At 37.5% G+C, this 17935-nt stretch overlaps 2 protein-coding genes and 1 long non-coding RNA gene across 3 annotated transcripts; 1 reads left to right on the forward strand and 2 right to left on the reverse strand.

Annotated features, from left to right (window-relative positions):
* Positions 1-2227: 2227 nt before the first annotated feature.
* LOC139959726 (uncharacterized) lies at positions 2228-4775 on the forward strand. Its single transcript, XM_071957546.1, has 2 exons — positions 2228-3713; positions 4367-4775. The coding sequence occupies exons 1-2, from the start codon at positions 2489-2491 to the stop codon at positions 4591-4593; spliced, it is 1452 nt and encodes a 483-aa protein (XP_071813647.1). The 5' UTR covers positions 2228-2488; the 3' UTR covers positions 4594-4775.
* Positions 4776-7374: 2599 nt separating this feature from the next.
* Positions 7375-9901, reverse strand: LOC139959727 (uncharacterized). The gene has a single exon (XM_071957548.1). It carries the CDS (start codon positions 9091-9093, stop codon positions 7900-7902), a length of 1194 nt encoding a protein of 397 aa, XP_071813649.1. The 5' UTR covers positions 9094-9901; the 3' UTR covers positions 7375-7899.
* A 5287-nt stretch (positions 9902-15188) lies between these two features.
* On the reverse strand, positions 15189-17900 carry LOC139959729 (uncharacterized). The gene is made up of 3 exons (XR_011790214.1): positions 17740-17900; positions 16396-16654; positions 15189-15216 (listed from the first exon to the last, which is right to left on the reverse strand). It is a non-coding gene; the product is annotated as an uncharacterized lncRNA (long non-coding RNA).
* Positions 17901-17935: the final 35 nt, after the last annotated feature.

Genomic DNA, 17935 nt, shown 5'->3' on the forward strand with positions numbered 1-17935 from the left:
TATGATATTTTTATTTGCACATCATCAGTCTATGTATAGTTTACACACATATCGTCCAACAACTCTCATTCCAGTATAAAAAACCACACAAAATATCCGACACGTGGCGCTTGATCGAGAACCCCGATACATGGTTTGAAGTGGGAGGGAGGGGGGGGGGCAGGGCAGGAGCCATAATCGTTCAATGGTGTTTAACGATTTAGAATCGCAACCGATGCCAGTGTCACCACGTCCGCAAGAAGATCATTGCTGACGTATTAATTATAAGGTATATGAAACGAAATATTGATTCCTCGATGCCGTGACACTCTTCATAATTGTCCGTGTATGGGTCGCAAGTACGTAATACAAAACGAGAAAGGAACTCTTTCAGATATTTGAGAAGATATTTTGAGAAGATTTTTTGTTACCCAGGAGCTCCATAATTTAGGTGAGGGGAAATACGTTAGTTCTCCCGCCAACTACAAAAGTAATGGATATGTCCCTTGTCTTCAAATCCATCTCCCAATCGACGCCCATGACTGGAATTAACCTTCCCACCCCTCCCTGTATAGTTCCTCATACGAAATAGTTCAAGTGTCTACGTCTTCAATTCTAGTAGCAGTATATCCATGCAAATCTTTCTATATCAGTCGAAATGAAATCAAAATGAAAATCTATACTCTCCTTCTGCAACTAAAAGTCGGCTATATAGTATGGAGCTGCTATAACATTATGCATTGACCCAGACGATGTCGATAAAATGGAAAAAAATATACATGAATAAAATGTAAATGACACTACATTAAATTTCGGTATGATACCTATTGCTACCTCCACTATCTCTTTATACAAATTATTTATCACATCTTACATGTGATTACTGGTGAGTAACTTACCAGAGCCTCGAAAGACTAAACTTTTATTGGCAGGCAGCTCGCCTGTCACTTATGAGTGAACAAAGCCACGTATCGATTCGAATCAGAAATCTCCACCCACTAGAAACAGATGATCAATTAAACGTTTTAATTTCATTGAACGGTAATTAATCGGCCTGACTTTATCAGGAAGTTTCTATTTGTCCGAGTAAAAAAAGGATATTTCCCTTGCTAAAAACCACCGGGAATTCAGGTTTACCCCGAACAAGGAATACCAAACAATAACTCAAGTTTCCACGAAGCAATAAACAAACATTGCAAATACCATTATTGTACCCTAGGGTAAAGAGACGTAAGGGCATAGGCGTAGGAGGCGGGGAGCTGGGGGGCTGCAGCCCCCAACCAAATATTTTTCTGAAATTCGAGCAATATGCTGAGAATTTTTCGGGCACCTACTGAGAGAAAAATAAAGTGCAATGTGTTTTTAATGGTTAAACTTATATTATTATTATCATTATTATTGTAAAGACTTCCCCCAAGTTATAGCAATTTTGGAAGGGTAATAACAAGGCATATGATTGTATGCTATTGGCATGCGATGTAATAACCGATGCATGTCGTATATGATATGCACATTCAAATGTTGAAAATTTTGGTTATACTTTTCGGGCAAGTCGTTACAGCCCCCCCCCCCCCCCCCCCAATCAAATTGGGCTCCTATGCCTATATATGCGTTAGGGTACAGGCAATACGTGAATATGTCGTTGTAAATATTTTTCACAAGTTTCCACAAAGTGATTAATTGGTGTTAGCAAATTTATAACGACTTCATCAAGTTCGTAAATCAATCCTTCATTCAGGTGCAAAATATAAAACAAAAATGCTATATATCAAATGTAAACAATTTAACATTAAGCAACAAAATGATCAACTGGCAGCCTGTGCCTGGCAGCATGTGCTAAAGTAATACGAAATGTTGCTAAATACTTCAATAATCCCTTCTTTCAGCGATTGAGTACGGTACAGTATCTATTCTTATAATCGTATATACGTAAGTTTACTCCGAAAACACGTCACTCAACCTCTCATCGATAATGAGAAGAATACAGATTTTGCTTTAAGAAAATGACCAACCCGTTTCTGTAACAAACAAAGTGCAATTACAAGACGAAAACAAATGGTGAATTGTGGGACTCGTCACCCGTGACGATTGACAACGGATTAAACTGACGACACGGTAGTTGGGCGGGGAAGGAAATATAGGAGATTGGGAATAAATTGTATCACGTCATTGTTGATAATGTCAATCAAACTTAAGCAGGATTTAAGTTTTGAAATGGTGCTTCCAGGAAGACATTTCAAAAGATAGTTTAAGAAAAGAAAGAAATTGGTAAGTGAAACCATGACGCACTAGTTTATTGGATAAATAGATGTTTAAATAGGGTGCCATTTTGATGGAAGGTATAGGTTCGGCTCGGATCACCATTCAGTTCTGTTTTGAACTTCAACTCGAAAAGTTAACCTTAAACTCGTACTTAACCTATTTCCATTCGTTCTATCCTTTTGGTATTTGTTTGAAGTTTTTTTTTTAAATTTCAAGTTAAGTTAACCTAGAACAGCTTTTTTGGAACATGACGCCTGAATGCAGAGCGGGTTTCTGTACCAATCTTCTACGGGCTGTGGCGGCAGGGAGATTTGGTCAAGTACGCTTGATAATTGAATCTGGTGCTGAAGTGAATTGTATCGATGAATGCGAACAGACACCTTTAATTCGTGCTATGTTTTTGGAGAACTCCAGAATTCAGTTAAAAATCGTCAAATATTTGCTGAAGAAGGGCGCTAATATTAACACTGTCGATGTTGTCGGAAGGACTGCCATACATTGGGCCTCTCTACGTGGGTGCGATACCGTTCTTGCGACTTTGTTAAACCATGCTGAGGGAAATTTTGACTTGAATCGCGGGGATATGAACGGCTGTACTGCTTTATATCACGCGGCAACTTCTGGAAGTGCTGCAACCGTTAAGTTAATGGTCTCAGCTCTACGGAAGTTCGACTTAAGTGTGGACATACCGAACTCACAAGGAATAACGCCATTGATGCAAGCATTACGTTTAGAAAATGATGTATGCGCCAGTGTTTTAGTTCATCAGGGACAGGCATCATTGACTATCAGAGACGAAAATTTTCTAAATGCTGGTGATTGGGCTGAGAGAGCTATACGCTTAGCAACAGCCACAAACGGCGGTCAAAAATCTGCAAGTAGCTTACCGGAGATACACAAAGTGGGGGCGCAAAGTAAAGCCAGAGCGTATCGAGCGTTGAGGAGAAACCAACGCCTTGTTGCCATGGAGATGCATCTCAGTTCAGATGATGAAGATGAAGAATCATCCCGTGATTCCGAAACTGCATTCATGCATCAATTGACGGCAGGCGACACTATAGATGGCAGGAATTCGTCTGGTTATGATTCTGATGCAGGTCAGGATTTTTCGGAAGATATTTCATCTCGTAGTGTCTCGTCTCTGAGTAGCCGTGACGAAGATGCTGATGCTTTTTCAATTCCAGTCAGTGAATCGAAAGGCAAAGAACCTGCTAAAACTCAGATCAAAACTCAGAATGATCTTCCTTCTATTTACAATATGTACGGGAATCAACTGAGCCATTCGTATAGGCCAGGGTATCCACCAAACTTGGCCAGGAATGACGATAGCCCTGCACCAAATATTTTACACGGGGTCACGTGTCCTCTCGAGTGTTGTGGAAAGACTGTTAGTCTAAGGCTGCCCGAGCACAAAGTACAGAGGGTCGCAAAAATATCAATATCTGCCAGGATAGAACAAAGAGATTCTACAGGTGAGCATTAATTTCAATTTATGAATTAAATGAATTATTTTGTGTCCACCCTACAACACACTTGTTTAACAAAACAATACCACGCACCGAGGTGGTTCACAGTGGGAGGAGGGAGGGGCAACTTATATTGTGATTGTTCATGGCGCGGGGTCAGACCCTGGAGCTTGGAGTGCAGGTTATTGGAAATTCAAGACATTTTGTCGGGACAAACAGGCTGCGATTTTGTGTCGGGCAACAGTGCCACTACCACCTCCCCCTCCCCATTCGTCGAACCTCATGGACGCTTTTGCTGGCATCAACGTCGAATGGTACCAAGCAAACGTACTGTGTGAATGAAACATGAAATTGGGAATACAGCTTTCGGGTTATTTCAAATTGATTCGAATTGTATTACGTGGAACCAATACCAGGTACATACATATATGTTACCCCGACAGTAAATATAATATCACACTGGTATACAGGTAACAAAATAGTTTGTCAAAATTATCTTCAAAGTTCATAAAATGATTTTGAGAATGCATTTGTGTGTCAATAATTTCACATGCATGTTTTACCGCTGCATGTTGAATTTCTGCCATATGGCGTGACAAGAAAATTTCCTAGAAATACCACATTAATATATTTTCTACTTTCTCAATCCCTTTTTTCAGATAAACGACAAAGAGCTAAAGGTCGAACTTTGCGCAAAATAACAGCAGAAAGACAATGGAGGGAATCCTTGCCTAAATTACCAGAGGAGACCACACAAATCCACGCAACCGACACAGACGTTTCCATAGCAACGAAATGGACGACAACGAGCTTACCTGCAATTACCAAACAGAAAAACTTTTTAGTTAGCGGGCGAAAATCCCCGACCGATAATGAGCTAGAATAATTTCCAGGGGAATTCTCAAATATTCACTCCTTTCTTCGTAAAATGATTCTATTTAAAGAAATGAATTTTGTTCAAAACAGGTATCTTGATGCGTGGCAGAACGGGGGTACCAAATTTTATATGAACATAATTTTCAGTTTCGAGAAATTTCACTAACAGATCATTTCATCCCCCCGCCCCCGCCCCCCCCCCCCCGCATAGGAAACACGTGCCTTACTACAATTAACAATTCAAAATCGTTAGGGTGGATGCAGGATCTATATGGCCCGTGTAGGTTTTGTGAGGGGGAAGGAGTTGGGGTACTCCCGAGAAACAATTTTCACACTGAAATGGTGCATTCGGAGACATAATATATGGGCTACACTTTAGGTCTTAAATTAGGTCTAAACACAAGGTTGTGCTAATAATTCTCGTTGAAGCTTTTCTGTGGGGTCGAAAAGGAGACTTGGGGAGGGGAGGGGGGGGGGCAATTCAACCACATCACTGGAACCGTGCTTGATCGAATAACGGTGCTTTCTTCCATTTTTAGTATGTTCCTAGTCAGACAAGTGAAGTGTCTAGCCAATGGGTCACCGTTGACATTTTCAACAGTATCACAATTAGCTGTTAAAAAAGCGGTTTAATTTTTAAGGTTCAGTATAACGTTGGGACCCTTAATAGCCCGGGCCAGGTATACGATTACCTTTCAGTGCATGGGATGGGTGAGCAGCTCCTACCCGCCCCCCCCCCCTCGTCTCCCGCCCTCCTAGCCAAAATTCACCTCCGATCAATTTTTAAAGTTAGGTAAAGTTAGGTTATTGATATAAAATTATATGAAAGAAAATAAATACAGGTAAGATATTAATATACATCGAACAAAATTTACAAACATTAACTAGTCTTTGTCACTATATTGCAATTGTTGTTAGTTGTCAGATTCATTGTGTTTTCAAATTGTGTCATCCCTTAATTATGTAAATATTATAAAAAAAAGTTTATTAATATATACATATGTAAATAACCTTATCTTATACTTCATATATCGTCGGTGGGGAATTATTTGCAATAAAAGTGACCTCGAGATATAAAAAAAAAAGGAATTTTTATACTCTTCTTCTTGTCTGCTAGGAAAACGATATTTTTTAAATTTATTTTCCGTTTTTTTTCTTTCTTCTTCGAACCATGACTATTTCGACCTTACCTTGTATCCGCCATTATTACAACGTCTTTAATTTGTAAACTTATTGACAAACAGATTAAGGAATTACTTCGCGTAGTCATTTCTCTTTCTAAAAATTGAATAAAATACAATGCAACCCGTGACTGGATGAATTGGTGGGAATCCTAACAACAATGTGCACCCGTGAGTTCTCGATTTGATGCTCCAAGTGCGCGGTATACATTGTAACTAACATGCATGGGGTATATCTAAGTGCCACCCACAGGTTAGCAAAATGCAGTCAGCGGGCAAGGGGAAGGGGGGGGGTCGAGGCGGTGAGTGGGGGAAAACACATTAGTTTCCCTCTACTAAAACAGTGAGGGGACATGTCCCCCCCCTTTCACAAAAACGATGCTCAGCTTGACGAGCTCGTTCTACATATTCGTATCTAAAGAATCCGTTTAACGCTGTCATAGGCAACCGTGTCTCCTCTAATAACTTTAGCCTTGCTTTTCTCTATCATGCTTTACAGGTTACAATCTTATGCCACTGAATAGTATCCAAAATTAACTTATAATTTTTTTTTGTTTCTATGGCAACAGTGAGCTACTCATTGACGTACCGTATAGTTATTTCGTATTTGAGTATGTCGAAACTGTATTTATTATACGGATTTATATACGACAAACACAAGGCAATGTGCTATAATAACAGAGTCAATGGATTCCAGGCATATAATCATATCAGCTCTTATTCCTGCCATGGAGGTAAACAAAGACCGCGGGATTAGGCAGACATGTGATATGAAAAACAACGTAATTCTTCGGATCGTAAAATGTCAACAACATGCATTGGTAAGGTATAATACAGTATACAATACATACCGTACGCAGTAGTCGAGGATTGGTAACAGTTGAATTGATACCTACAGAAACTATCGGTCTTTTATACTACAAATTCACACGGGAAAATTTGATTAGCGTTGCAATGTGAGAAACTCGTCGTAAGGCTTTGTTAAATCCTTTTAATGTTTACACTTACGTCATAATGTAGAAATTCCCGATGGTTTTGATCACATATTTGTCTGTCGAATGTGTATTGAGTTACAATGGTCTATAGAAGTTCCTTAGATATATAATAGTTGGAGTATATATGCAAAAGAGAAAACACTATTCTTGCAGTTTCTGTCAGACACAGAGCGTTCGCGGTCCTCAGCTAACTTGTACTGTTCACAGTATAGCCTTCTTGTAGGCTGGGCCTATTATGTGAATGTCTTTCTATGGTATAGGCTAACTCTTATACGGAATTACATGTATGTTTAATTGTAAAATACAAAGCGCCTTCGTTGAGTAAACTACAAATGTACTTATTCTTGTTTTCTCACATTCTGACCAACTAAAGCGGTCTGGTTTCCCATGTTTCTGATATATCTTGTACGCACTTGATCAATTTAACATTTTGTTGTAAAATAACGATCTACATAAAAAAAACATGAGTGAGTATAGGCCTATATTAACAATTTGTTGCAAATTCACGAAGCGATAAGATTCATACCAAATCATTATAGCGTTTGTAACATTTTCTATATTTCATCGGTTTCCTACAGAATATTAAATTGCTGAAATTTAATTTGCCCCCCCCCCCCTGAAAAAAATGTTGTGGAATTGTTCAACTTGCTGGATTTTTTAGACTTGTGGATTCATCATTTGAAGAAACTTTTAAAGACTTGAAAACGGCATCTTCATGCGTTTCCATAGAAATGAATTTATAAAAATTCATCCATTCTGAGCCTCCTGATATTCATATAGAGAAGCTAACGTAATATTTCCCATCTTGGAGTAAATAGTAAAAGTAGGACAAGACTAACGGATTAAACTTAACAATATGGTTTGAGAATAAGCTGATGTAATAGTCACATTTGCTAAATAAGGCATCACATTCCAGACGATTAGCATTGTTAAATACGAATTTATAGATACTCAAAATAAAGTCAGAATAAGCTCTCGAAAGTATAGCTAGCATGTCCTGCCTAACAAAGTATCGAAATAGCTGCATAAATTCTTCTTTTTAATTGCATTTACTGAAGACATCCAGTGCATAATAACATACATATGCATGAGTGACGTATTTAGCATATCATCTCCAAGCTCCTCCCCTCCTTCTTCCCGTCATTGCCCCTCACTTGCAGCGTTCAACGCCCCAGCTTTCCACCATCTCGCGTATTTCTTTGCTGCTAATATATTTGTCGTAAGCCCCGATAATTCTGTCTCTTTCTTTTTCAGTTCCGGTTTTAATAAATGTTGCAATTTGATAAATCTTTCGTCTTTCAAAGGATCATTAACCCCTTTGGACTTGGTCAAGTCGTTTGTCCTTCTTCGTGATCTCCGTCTCCTTCTCTTGGTCGGCCCGCGATCAGGAGGAAGCTGAGGATTATCTTTAAGGATTTCTATCTTTGGCAAAACTTCTGAGATGAGGATTGGGTCTGGCCCAGAGAGAACCGGTGGCTCTTGTTGCATAATTTCTTCCGTTTTTTCTTCTCTATCATCTACTTCTTTCAATATGGACGACACGACACTCCCCCTCCGTAACAAAGGAGGAAGCTTTTGTTGTTCAGCTATTCTTCTCTGTCTTTCCCTAGCTCTCTCCTCCTTTTTTCGACTCTCTTCTTCCAATTCTTTCTCATGTATTGTTGCTAGAGCAGCTTGTCTTTGCTCCATTTGTTGTTTGACTTTAATTTTCATTACTAAATTACTAAAACTGAGTTTTTCTTCCTGACCTAAAGCAGCCGAAACTTTCTTTTGAAATAATGATGCACTTTCCGCAGACGATCCTTCCCCTTCACCGGTGGGGACCATCTTACCGAAGCTGATACTTGCCATACCTATCGCTCTAGCTAACTTCCTAAAAGTGACAGATTTGGTTTCCTTTGGTGGAGGCGGTGTTTCAACTGGCTCGTAAATATCATCAATACTTGGTAGCATGCTCTTTCGGGGTGCTAACTGTTTCCGAGTAAACATTTTTGCCGCCATTTTGCTCTCTTTAATTTTTCTTTCATTATCCAGTTCTTTCTCTTCTCGTTCTTTTTTCTCTTTGGCCTTCCGAGCCTCTTCTTCAGCCGCTTTCTGTCGGTTCTCCTTCCTCAACTTAGCTTGGTTGTTCGATTTCGACGCCGTTCTTTCGTGTTGACGTATCCATGTACCCTGTTTCTTCTCCAGTCCAGCCACAAATGATTTTCTCTGTGAGGACATATAGACTTCTGTCTTACGTCTCATGTAGTCCAAGTTGGACAGAGTCATGTCCAACTTCTTGTCTTCACCCTTGTTGCCCGCATGGCCAATGTCGCTATGTAAAGCGGCTTTCATAATGACAACTTCAGGTAAATTTCACAATTACCATTTTATAGCACCTGTGAATATATTCTAATATCAGTCATACTGTATGTTCATGTCGATATCTTTGAATAGTCACTATACAAGTATGTCTCCGAACTGAGTGATCTCCATGATTCACTTCCCTGTATTGCAGTGAAAATTAATGAAAATTCAAGGGTTATATGAGAGAAATGACGGCCAATTCCCGGTTTGGGGTTTTGGTTATAATTTCTAATGCACATGCAAACCATCAGTTTAGAGAGTGTGTAAACAAACAACGTGTATAGGATTAAGAAAGTTCCATTCGGCTATAAACAGGGTTATTATCAAAATGTCACATATACTCGTTTGAGTCTGACTGTAATTTGAATGCCACACTCTTTCAAATCAGTTCCAAAATATTTCAAATCTGCTATTTCAGTAATCAGGCTGTTTCACTGATGTATTTCTCCCTATTGAGTGCAGACTGGTCTACAATTTCCTATAGAACTCAGTAGTCAAGGCTAATTTTGTTGTTTATTTTAAACAAACTCGTACACACACACATATGTACGACACTCCACATATTAATATCGTTGGCAGCTCACACGTATCCCAGATGAAAAAAACCTTGAAGAAAGTATCTCCTTTAAGCAAGTCCCGTTGGAAGCAACTTCCTTGTCGTCTGCGTTTGTAAGTCTTTCATGGATTTTCAAATTTTATATACTGCCTCAAGACGCTATAAGAATCCCACAGAATAGGATGAAATAATTTCATGACATGCCGGTGTATTCCTTCTATGCAATTTCTCACATGTGTAACTATACACTATGAAGTAATATGGTGGTACAACGTATCTTACTCTATATACTGATCTTATGATTTCTTCTATTGAAGTAAAAGTGTTTCGATCTTTAAATCGATCGTCCCAAGACAAGGATGGCCCCTTTAGCACAAGACTTAAAGCAGCTTTTCGAGGATCAATTATTAGACGACATTATTAAAGATGAAACAAACAGAACATAAATTTACAGTTGCAGAAGAGAAACGAGACAAATTAAGAGTTGATTGGATCCCTTGTGTGAATTTCTACCAAACGCTGGAGGAAATACCGTGAAAGTTTGAAAGCTCTATATTTAAAGGGTAGTTCACATGTTAATTTATATGAATTTTTATTCGTTTTGTACAACAAGAACACATATAAACTTGAAACAAACTAGAGTAATGCCATTGACGCACAACTACAAAATATGGTTTGTTTTCCTTCAAGATCCCAATATCCAGATATTGAAAGCTGACCAAATTAATGAAGATGTAAACAAGACATTGTGTGTCATCTGTCAACACTTCTATGCTGTTCCCAAGAACCACCCAATCACCTACATTTTACTTAGTCGCTGTCATGACTCAACTTCATATAGGTTTACCATATAACACTGCGCCATATACACCATGTTATTGTGCATTACTCTGTCAGCTATCCCTAAAATAATTTTACACCATCAACAACGATAGGAAAGTATGGGTCATGCAATAACGTCTATTTTTAGGCGGTAATGCCCTTTAAAGGTCTATTGTGATGTTTGACAGTGTGTTATTACCCCTCGATGCCTACCTCACTTAATACATACAGTTATATGGAGAACAAGGACAATGGTAATTATGGAGGCCCGATCAATGATGACTATTGTTACCTTGTATACGTCGGAGAGTAGACGATATTAAGGCACTAAAATATACGCCTACCTGTACGAAGCAGGGAATACATAGCCTCGAGTGATACTTTGTTCCGTCTGCTATAAATAGCAACGGTTCTTGTGTAAACTTTCAACTGGATATATCAAGTTAATCATGGTCGCCAAGGGGTGGGTCCGTCGTGTCCACTGATCAGCCCACCTAGCATAACGGTGTAGGGCTATAGTTGCTACGTGAGGGACTAACCCTTAGATACGATTACTTAGTCTTTTATTCCGTCACAGTTTGACTTTAAGACATAGAACTCTAGCACTGACCCACTACACTGTGCCTAACACTGACGATAACACTAACTCTAAAACTTGCCCTATAGTAATGACTCTCACATTAACTATAACATGGACTCATCAATTGACACTAAAACTGTTGCTTTACACTGGCCCCGTATAGCACTGCTAATTGTCTATAACATTCACCATATAACACTATGAAAATGCGGAAAATGGCAAAATGTTTTGCTGAATGGAAGAAATCATTTTTGTTTGCATCGACAAATTCCAACTTTTACAGTAAACCTAAAATTCAATCTAAGCAATGAACTCTAGATTCGTTTAAAACATTTTCAATAACCAACTATAATAAGCCGGAGATTCACTTTTACAAATCACGGACTACTATTAACTCCTGATACCGTATAGGATTAATGGACAATTTTAACACCAGTTACAAACACCTCCCATTAGCACTACTATAACCATTGTTTGTTACCAGGGCAACAAGACAATATGGCACATTGTTAGTCACAGAAGGGGACTAATCGATAATGTACTTCGGCCTGCAAAAAGTGTAGAAAGGCGTTAAATACGAGCTGGTATGATAAATATAGAAAATCGTTACCGCTAGCCCTGAAGGCTAACCGAAATACTATGTCAGAAACTCAGCCTTTGTCTTTTCAAGAAAAGTTGTCAAGGGAGTCTTTGGCGGACTAGTATGGACAAGTTTATGTAAACACTGGTCCATGATTTCGGTGGGATCACAAGAAAGAGTTGCTGTTTCAGCAGAGATGTTGGGTACGTAAAATCAAGAAAACTGAAATTAATGCTAGCTTGATGTGAAAATGTTTTTCATCATATTACGAAGAAAAATATTCTAGCGGCATTTACCCTTATAGTACAAATTTTCTATCAAAATATGAATTAAGACCATTGCTTATAAGCTGGTGTGAAAGTAAGGCGGCAATTTACAATTTGATAAAAGTGAGTAACAGACCGTGACAATAGTTTTACCTTATAAAAATACGGGCATGGATAGCTGGCACGCCCCACTCTTTCTAAATTCGTCCAATTATAATTCATATGATGTCAAACATTTTGATCAGCGTTCTTTAAAATTGAACGCAGTTGAAATGTGAACTTTGTAATGGAATAGGTCAAACCCAAATTCAGCCAATAAAAGTCGAGCGCCATCTTCACTGAAAGTTTTTCTTGATAGGTGGCGCCAGTTCTGTAAATGACAAACTGCTGGTCACAGTTGTGTAAAATAAACAGTATGTGAGGTCGATTTCTTTCTTTCATTCATTAAACACACTGGCACCGCTTTTTCCACCCAATGAAAAAGTTAAGGTAATGTGCAGTCCAACACATGAAACAGAAAATTTCTGGTGATATTCAGCAGAGGAGGGCTGAATTTTCTTAGAGCTTCTTTTACAGACATTCCCAAAAAACATGGACAGTGTCCATGTTTTTCAGCTTTTAAATTTTGATCAACAAATGATATGACCTTATTTGGCTTTGGAATGAGTTTGAAATGTTATTGTTTTGATTAGTAAAGAAAACCATGAGATAAAAAGCTATACATTTTAATTTTACTTCTTTCCATATGCTATAAAATAGCAGCACCCTTCTACAAATTCATAAAGTTGTGGTACTGCAGTAGAATAAATAACATAGGTAGTAAACAAGGGTGCCACTCAGTACCCTGTTAGTGTTGGCTTAACATCCTATGACATAATGCACTCTATGCCTACACCCTCCCACCAGCCCAGATGTAGAAACTTGGTATGCCTTGGGTTTAACATCTCATTGACCTTGCCCAATGTCTAGGGTTACCAGCAGTCAGATTTCTCCGGACATGCTTTGCCTCTTTCATCTTACTCCCTCTTCCTCCACAATAAAAAAAAAAAACTATTGTGTGAAACAGAACATGAAGTAAATAAAATAATTCAGTTAAGTTTTGCTTTTATTTTCAAATTAGACAAACACTGTCAACATCCAATATGCAACTATTGTAGCAAACAACAACTCTTAGTATCATAATATTTAAAAAAAAAAAAAAAACATTTTTGAGAAATATTTGGCTACAAGCCAAAGTAAAAAAACAAACAATATCAACTAAATAAAACTATATAATATTCATATATGATGTAACATTTACATTATTGACACCACTCCTTTAACTTTTTTCCTTTCAATTCACCTCTAAGTTTCTTTGAAACAGTTGCAATTTTGAAAAACAAGATGAGTTTCATGTGTAATAACTAATAAAAAGAGTATTTGTCATGATAAAATCTTTAACAAAGCAGTAACAAGAAGAAAATAAAATTAAAAAAAAAACTAAAATTTAAAGTGGTGACAAAATATCCACAGGTAAATCAATAAAATATTTATTTTCTTCTTTGGACACTCCTCTAAGATTCTTTGAAACTTTGTAAAATATGATGACTGTGATGAGTAAATAACTAATAAAACATGATAAAATGTTTAATGAAACAGTAATGAGACTGTACTAGCTTAAGAACAATGTCTTTTGAAGTGATCAAAGGGAAGATTCCCTTAATAAAAAATAGAAAGATAAGAGATAACTTTATGTGCAGAGATGTTGTTTTAACTGTTAAGACACATATGTGCTGATATATGAAATGCTACATTTTAATGTTACTTTATTATGATAAGGATGACTGTGATTTTTAGATTTTAATCTGTTTTATTCTTGAGGTAGTTTTGTGTGTTGCAGAAGACTAAAATACACATTTTTTCCCAAATCTTTAATTGTTATTAATATTATTGATAAAAGTAATATGTTTGTAGATACATGTTTGTAAGGGTGGTTTGGTGTGCCATTGAAGCATCTACTGTGCCAAGTCTTCTTTTTGTTGCTACCCTATGAATAAACCTTTAACCAGGTTTGTGCTTGCCATGGCAGCCTCAATTTGGTATGTCCTGAAACTTTTATATATGATTTTTAATAAGTTTTATCTCCTCTGCCCTGCCCCCCCCCAAAAAGTGAGGATCATCTCATGAGGAAAAGAAAAGGGACAGTAACATTTCAATATTCTAGATACCTCCAAGATACAAACATAAGAATAATGTCATAACATTTGGTTGTCTGCATTCCTCTTCTTCTTGCATAAATTAGGGATGAAGGGGAACAGTCGGTATAAAGGATAAATGGTCAATGTCTTCATCTGAACTACAAAGTCACCAAACCTTTAAAATCATGTCGTTTAATGTTGTCCATGTTGTTTGGTCTTTACCTTTGTTCCATTAGGTAACTCTTGTCTGTTGTCATTTCAGCATTCAAGTTGTAATTTATCCTACAAGACATTTATTTTATTGACTCTGTAATGTTTTAAGTTTTTTTAACTATATTAAAGGTAAATATATATTCAAAATGCAAGTTTCAAAAACCAGATTTTTTTCTAGAAACACTGTTGAAGTTATGAAAAACAAGAAAAAATAGTTTGGAAAGGGTCCTAAAAACTGCAGATACTTTTGTATTGAAAGGAAGTAAAAAAAAAATGACAAAAGTAAAGAACAGTTTAAAGCTGTTCATAACTCTGCAAGAATTATCTTTGCATAAACCTGAAGTTAATCATGTTTTGAGAAACCACATTAGCATTAAAGGGGTACCTCAGACTGGGGGTAGGTGAGTGGTGCGGTTGTTCACGAACTGTAACCTGTGAGACGCTATCAAGATAGTGAGTCTGGTATGGCTCACAGTAGATATCTGGTTCCGGAGACCATTGTTCTGGATAATAGTTGGGAGTGCTCATCAATGGGCCGGGCGGTTCGTGGGATGTTGGCTGGTAATCTTCCAAGTCAGTGTAACTTTGCTTCTGTTGTGTGGGTGGGTACAACTTCTCGATATGGCTACAAGTGCAATACGGGCAAGACTCAGAACAAGCTTTAACCTTGCTAACCTTAGGACTTTGTGGTGATTCTTCGGGAGGTGAAACAGCCTCAAACTGCTTGGTGGGGGACATCACTGCATGTGGCTGGACAGCGCTTGTGTTTGGGACTGCTGGATAGAACATATTGTTTTGAATCGTTCCTGAGAATCTGTACTTCCATTTATAGTCAGGCGTCCTCCACTTGCTTTCTGTCGGTTCTTCAATGCTGTCAGGAGGCTTTACCTTTTTGTCTGTGTTATTGACTTTGAGGTCTACAAGAGATACATATATATGTATATATGTTATGAATATGTGACTTTATACACACAAATGAGCCAGTTAAAGCTCATAACCCACCTCTCTCTTTCCCCCTCGCCCCCCCCTTCCCCAACACACACCATTAGCATTTGCATTTCCTGACTAAACTATACACATGAACTTGAAACCCAAGTAATGCTAATACTATAATAATCGAGTATATACCTGAACTTAACCATAAACAAAGAAAGGGCTTATTAATAGTAAAGTTGGGGGTAACAGTCTTTCTAGCATACTAGGAAAAGATACTCGTAAAGTTAAGTGCTGATTTTCTGACTGAAAATATTCCATTTCAAATAATCACAATTTCTATACAAATAAACTTACTTAGAAACTGCTCTTCATTTGTAGGTTGTGGGAGGCATTTAAATGATTTTTTTATTAAAGACACTCAACTGAAAACTATATTGACTAGTCAAGCCTCAATCATCTCTTCCTGAGATGACTAAAGTAGGGTCCTATGACCACAATATACGATGAGGTACTGTTTCAACTCCAGAGAGGAATGAAGATAATTGAAAAGTATTATTAAATGAAGGAAGATATTCGAGAAAATTGATTAGTGATATTAAGTATCCCTTTTGTAGGCAAATGCTTTGAAGATGGCAGCAAAACTATGTGTTCATGGGTGACCATTATTTGAATTTCTGGCATATTTTAGAATTATACTGTTGACATTGGCATGATGTTCTAATGCGTTCATCAGGTTCGATCTCTTGGAAGGAAATAAACCCTTTTTTTTCACACTAAGTGGTAAAAACTGCCATAACTGGTAATTATATTATATTACTTTTATGCACTTACTTTCGTGTATGTTGCTGGGTAACATTAATTTAATTTTTCTCTCAGTACAAGGTGTTTTCATTTTTTTCTTCAGGAATTTCATTTTATTGCCAATGACAGTTTATGACTGCATGTTGATAACCTCATTTATATTGTGTTATGTGTCTAACTATTTAAACACAAATTGAGGTTTTCCCACTTTGAGGTGGGAAAAGTCTCCTGTTATAACATAGATCTGTTAGAAATGATTAACCCTTGCTAATATAGTAAATGAGACATTAAGAGGAATAAGATTTTTTTTTTAAGAGTGCTCAAATTTAGGGGCAATAATGATTACAGCTGATCCTTACTTAGAAGAAGTTGCACATCCTCATTTATATTCTGATCAGGTGATGACAGCTTCAGATCTCGCTTGTATTTCTGGCGTCTGGCAAAATATTCTCTCTTCTCTGTTGTGGATGAGCACTTTTTACAGTAGCAATTGAACCAAGGGCATCTGTTTTTGTGTCCCTTACGAGGCACAATTTCATGATGGTTCCTGCATTTAGCACACTTTGGCTCACTTCTTAGCCTTGCCATTGGTCCTAGGCATTCCAAATCCATATTGCTCTACGGATGAAAAAATAATTGAGATGAAATTTGAAATGGCTTTTGATGGTGAATTGAGTGAACATCAGCAACAGAAGCCCAGCCTGAGCAATCAAGTTTTGGTTTCAAATGTTGGACAAATTTTCAGAAAGGAGGATAAAGAAAGCAAAGAGAAAAAGGTAACTTGCTTTTTCTTTATGATCATCCTTTGTCCAAGACTATTACCTTCCACAGGCCTTTCGACCAAGGCCATTAGCTAGGCCTAACTTCTTTGTTAGAATCCCTGACCATGCAGAGATTCACCACCATCATCTATACTTTAGTTGGTGATAACATCTTTAATGTTTATTGCTTCTTTTTTTAATAGCCTTTGTTGGGGAAATATGCTCACTAAGTCAGCCTGCCCTTTCACTTTTCTCAGGCATCGATTGGTCACATTGTGCAATGACTTTTGTTCAATATTCAGGAAATATTAAAATGATAGTCCTATCTTATTTTTGTTGTTGTAGAAATTAGCAATGGTATAGTTTAACCTATGACTAAAGAGAATTCCCACCACCAAAAGATGGTGGGGTTCAACTTAGGCCAGGAATACCTTCTTCTTTTGTACACACTTGGGGAACTAAAATTCAATATCCTAAGTTACTTAAGGCTGCAAAACATTTCAAAATTCAAAGAAACTGATTCACTATCCATAGGCCTAATGCTATGTTACTTGTTAGGGATAACACTAACACTTTGTAACAGTAACAGTTTGCTCAGAAATTCCACTGTCCGAGATCTCCACTCTCATTAGCCTAATCAGTACCTGTACAACTGCTGGTTTACTTTTAATAGGCCTAACTTTAAGCCATAGGCATATCATATGCCCTCTAAATAGTCTAATTTCTAACTTGACCCAACGTTAGGCCCACGAAATAAGGTGCGCTCCCCTTCCCTCAGTTTAATCAAAATATGCTATCACAGTACCAACTACGCTCGGCCTAGCCTACATCACATTCATTACAAATTCTCTCGAAAACTCTGACGCTGAGATAGGCGGTAAGTTAACTTAGTATAACTATTTGATTACTTATCAATTCTTTTTTAAATGTAAGGAAACCTACCAAGAAATGACAAATTTTCTATTGACAAACAGATCATAGGCAGACGGTTATATACGCAGGAGGACTAAGCAAATTATGTGGCCATGTATTAAATTAACCACGCATTGAGGCTATAAATATTTAACACAATAACGACAAATAATGCGCACATAATTAGTACATGTATGAAACGTACATATCATGTAGGCTACAGCTG

This window comes from Apostichopus japonicus, chromosome 19 (assembly GCF_037975245.1).
Source record: "Apostichopus japonicus isolate 1M-3 chromosome 19, ASM3797524v1, whole genome shotgun sequence".
Taxonomy (NCBI): domain Eukaryota; kingdom Metazoa; phylum Echinodermata; class Holothuroidea; order Aspidochirotida; family Stichopodidae; genus Apostichopus; species Apostichopus japonicus.

Bases quoted from the DNA above. Each gene is read 5' to 3' on its own strand.
- LOC139959727 (XM_071957548.1), bottom strand. From the start codon at position 9,093: ATGAAAGCCGCTTTACATAGCGACATTGGCCATGCGGGCAACAAGGGT.
- LOC139959726 (XM_071957546.1), top strand. From the start codon at position 2,489: ATGACGCCTGAATGCAGAGCGGGTTTCTGTACCAATCTTCTACGGGCT. The intron at 3,714-4,366 runs GTGAGCATTAAT...CCCTTTTTTCAG, and splicing joins AGAACAAAGAGATTCTACAG to ATAAACGACAAAGAGCTAAA.